Here is a 3,526-nt window from a genome sequence, read left to right on the forward strand (position 1 = left end):
TTTTGTTTGGATACGGGAAGTATTCGCTGCCTGGTGATGGACCCTCAAGTTGGGATTCGATGTCGGGCAAGCTCTGGAGGCCTGAAGAATGGTTTAGTCCTCGACATGAGTCAACGGTCAACGTTTTAGCGAGAAGACGTGACCGTGATTCGTTCGTGCTTGTCCACCACCTCTTACCCATGCCCTCGACGATTTCGGCCAGGAAGTCTCCGTCCTCATCGCCGTCCACCACTCATCTGATAACCCTACTTTGCCTAGTCAACTTGCTTTACGCGTCGGTGGTGGGCGGATATACGAGACTTTTTCTCGCTATATGGCCCACCGAAGATGGTCGGTATGCTAATAGGTGAGTGTTCTCTCCTTTGCTTCAATCAACTTGACTCAGTTCTGGTCCAGCAATCCTGAAACCGCCGGCACCGTCCCATATGCGAGATTTTTTCTCGTCATATGCTTCGAACTGGTCACATCTCTTCCTTTTCTCTTCGACGCGTACCTTCCGAGACTTTTTCTCGCGATATGGCCATGGTCGTTATGCTAGTGTTCTCTCCTTTGCCTCAATCAACTTGGTCCAGCAATCCTGAAACCGCCGGCACCGTCCCATATGCGAGATTTTTTCGTACAGAAAATCCTACTTCACCGTCATCTTACTATGCAGCGACTGTGAGGTGCCATTGGGGTTGTCAGATGGTTAATGGTCGAATAGTCGGCTCCCTGGTCCGTCAATAGCCTTGCTTGAAACGACTTGTGAGCATCCTAGCCTCGGACCCAACAGACTTGAATTCTGATTTTGGTTCAACAGCTTGTTATGTCTGGAATGTCATTATATTCAACCTCCCCGTGGCCCGACAAGTTTCTCCCTGCAACACTATCATGATGATGTAGGCTTTGTTTGCCTGAGTTGCGGTGTCAGTGCCCCAGTAATCACACACACTGGCAGCATTTTCCTTGATTACCTCACCCACCCTCGATATACAGTACCAAAACCAACACACGAGCATCCTCCAGATGATGATTCTGGTGTACGTAAGGGTCCAAGAACCCTCATCGGAACTTTGCAGTAACGCTCAACCCGTCACACCGCACATATAACTAGAACGTCGACGCAATCGCCATTCGCTCAATGGAGGACAACGCCCCGGCTTCAGCAAGCACACTGGCACTTCCTGTGTCACGCGCTTCGTCCACCTCCAGTCCTTTGGATAGCAACGTTCGAAGTGTTGTACGAAGTCCTGAGCTCCTTGCCCTCGTCTTCAGAGCCTACCTTGCTTTGCACTCATTTATCTTGGCTTGGACTGCCACGTCCCGAGACCCAACTGCGAACTGGAGAACCGATGTTCAAAAAAGGTTGACTCTCAAGCTGGTGTGCCGATTTTGGAGAGCGACACTGGTGTTAACACCAGAATTGTGGTCGAACATCGTCTTGGTCCCGGAGATGCCCCAATGGTATATCGATCAGGTTTTCCGATATGCTAAGGCGACTTCGAAGCAGTTGAAAATCCGGCTCGATGCACACTCAAGGCATGACGTTGAAATCTTCTCGTCTCTTATTGCCCCTTTGTTGGTCGTGGTAGCCGACACAATTACGCACCTCTCTGTGCAGTATGGCTCTCACACAGATTGGAATTCTTTCACTCGCGAACTATCTAATACACACACTGAACTCAACTTTTCATCGCTTCAAAGGTTCCGCGCAACATCTCTGAGCCCTTTCGAAATTCCCTTTCCTGATGATAACCCCCATTTGTTTCCGGGGCTTACCGCAAACATAGAACACCTTCATCTCGACGGCTTGCCAATCACCTCATCCATTGTTGGCTCAAACCTAATTTCTCTAACACTCCTCAATTTAGACTTGGTTCACGATATCGATGACGCGGAATCACACCGTAGTTTTTGTTGAGAACCTGTTGGATTGTCTGCGTTGGACCCCAAGGCTCAACACCCTCATCCTCGGAGACCTCAACGAGTCTTCTATCCAAGAGTGTGCTCTCCACAACCATACAGTGGTCCTCCCGAACTTGCAAAAATTATCCTATGTTTGCGACCTCCCGCTGCCACATCATTGTGGCTTCCTCGTATCCCTCATCGCAACTCCACAGCTCCACCTCCTTTCCATCCGCTTGGCCAATTCTCAGAACACGTACAACTTTGTTTCGATGAATCAATCCAAGCTCTCCATCATCACCGAGCTACGTCTGAACGGGGACATGGATAATTATGTCGAATCTGTTGACGATCGAACTCAACTCTTGCCATTGCTAATGGGGAGCAGACTGCGATATCTAAACGTCCTTGAGATGGGTGGCCTCTTCGATTTCAATGCTGAGCAAAGAGCCTTGGACCAAACCCGTTTTCTCGAATTTCTTATTCAGGCGCTATCGCTTCCGACGATCTGCTTCCTCGCCATACCCTCATTATTCTCGCCCCCGCACCCGGCTTCTCAGGAAAGTTTGATGGAGTCTGTATTCCAGCAAGTTTTTACCCGAGGTCAAGCCAAATATGTATTCGAAGAACATACTCTCTGCGTTCCTTTCGCTGTCGATGAAAAACATCTTGCCTGTGCTCGTCTCTGGTCCTGGGATGGTAAACTTGGTTGTGAGACGAGGTCAAGTTATACCAAGAGCAGAGCCCATACCCACTTGGCATCTGTCAAAGTCTTCTAAGTTCTAGAGCGAGGCGGCTACACGGCAACTACACCGCCGGATAGCATCATGTAACGTCTGCATACCTGTTCCACTTTCCCTACCGTTGACGAACAAGAAAGTGTACATGTGACTGTCTCAAAACTACAAAAACACTGATTGCGCCTTGTAAGATAAGGTCTCCTCTCGTCCACGAATAGAACAAAGTTCATTATTTGCGCCACCGCTCATGGGGAGACTGACTACTTACTTATATCTCAGACCACAGCTCTGGACCGGTCTTTGATCATCACTGTTGATCCTTACTTAAAATGCTTGTGTTTGACAACCGAGCCACGGTACTGCGGCACACCGCCGCCGCCGCCGCCGCTTCGGGGGGATAAGACGATTGCGTCGTTCGGATTTATGCTTTTGACTTCTAGCAGAACGTTATGTTGTGCAATAAAAGTACACTACCTTTGACTGCTCGTGCTTTCTTGCTCTCCATGAGACGGGTGGATACCGGTATGGGCCCCCATGTAACTGCCAGGTCCAGCCGCGGTACCGCGATTGCCACCACCAGGAATCATCAACAGGGATATAATGCCGCAGCATGCCGGAAGTAAGTGATAGCCGTGATCGATTATCAAAGCCCGGTCCAGAGCTGTGGTTTAGATAAGCGGTCAGTCTCATTTCTGGTCCCACCACAAGCAACGAACTTCGTTCTGTTTGTTGAATGTGAAACAATCTCTGGGCTCCTTCACTCTTGGTTGTCACGCCTTCGAATAACCACAGTCTGGTGCTCAACAATGTCGCCGAAAAAGACGACTCGAAACAACTTGGTCCGGAGAGCCACAGGGCACTCTACTTGACCTTCGTCAGGCATTATATTTTACACTTTCCTT

The 3,526-nt window shown here is 49.3% G+C and overlaps 1 protein-coding gene across 1 annotated transcript; it reads left to right on the forward strand.

The window, feature by feature from the left end:
* Positions 1–1,120: 1,120 nt before the first annotated feature.
* MIND_01124900 (uncharacterized protein) lies at positions 1,121–2,663 on the forward strand (the record flags this gene model as incomplete). The annotated part of the gene is made up of 2 exons (XM_037367803.1): positions 1,121–1,810; positions 1,851–2,663. 2 exons carry the CDS (start codon positions 1,121–1,123, stop codon positions 2,661–2,663), a joined length of 1,503 nt encoding a protein of 500 aa, XP_037215635.1.
* Positions 2,664–3,526: the final 863 nt, after the last annotated feature.

This window comes from Mycena indigotica (genome assembly GCF_014461135.1).
Source record: "Mycena indigotica strain 171206Taipei chromosome Unknown Mind.scaff0010, whole genome shotgun sequence".
NCBI lineage: Eukaryota > Fungi > Basidiomycota > Agaricomycetes > Agaricales > Mycenaceae > Mycena > Mycena indigotica.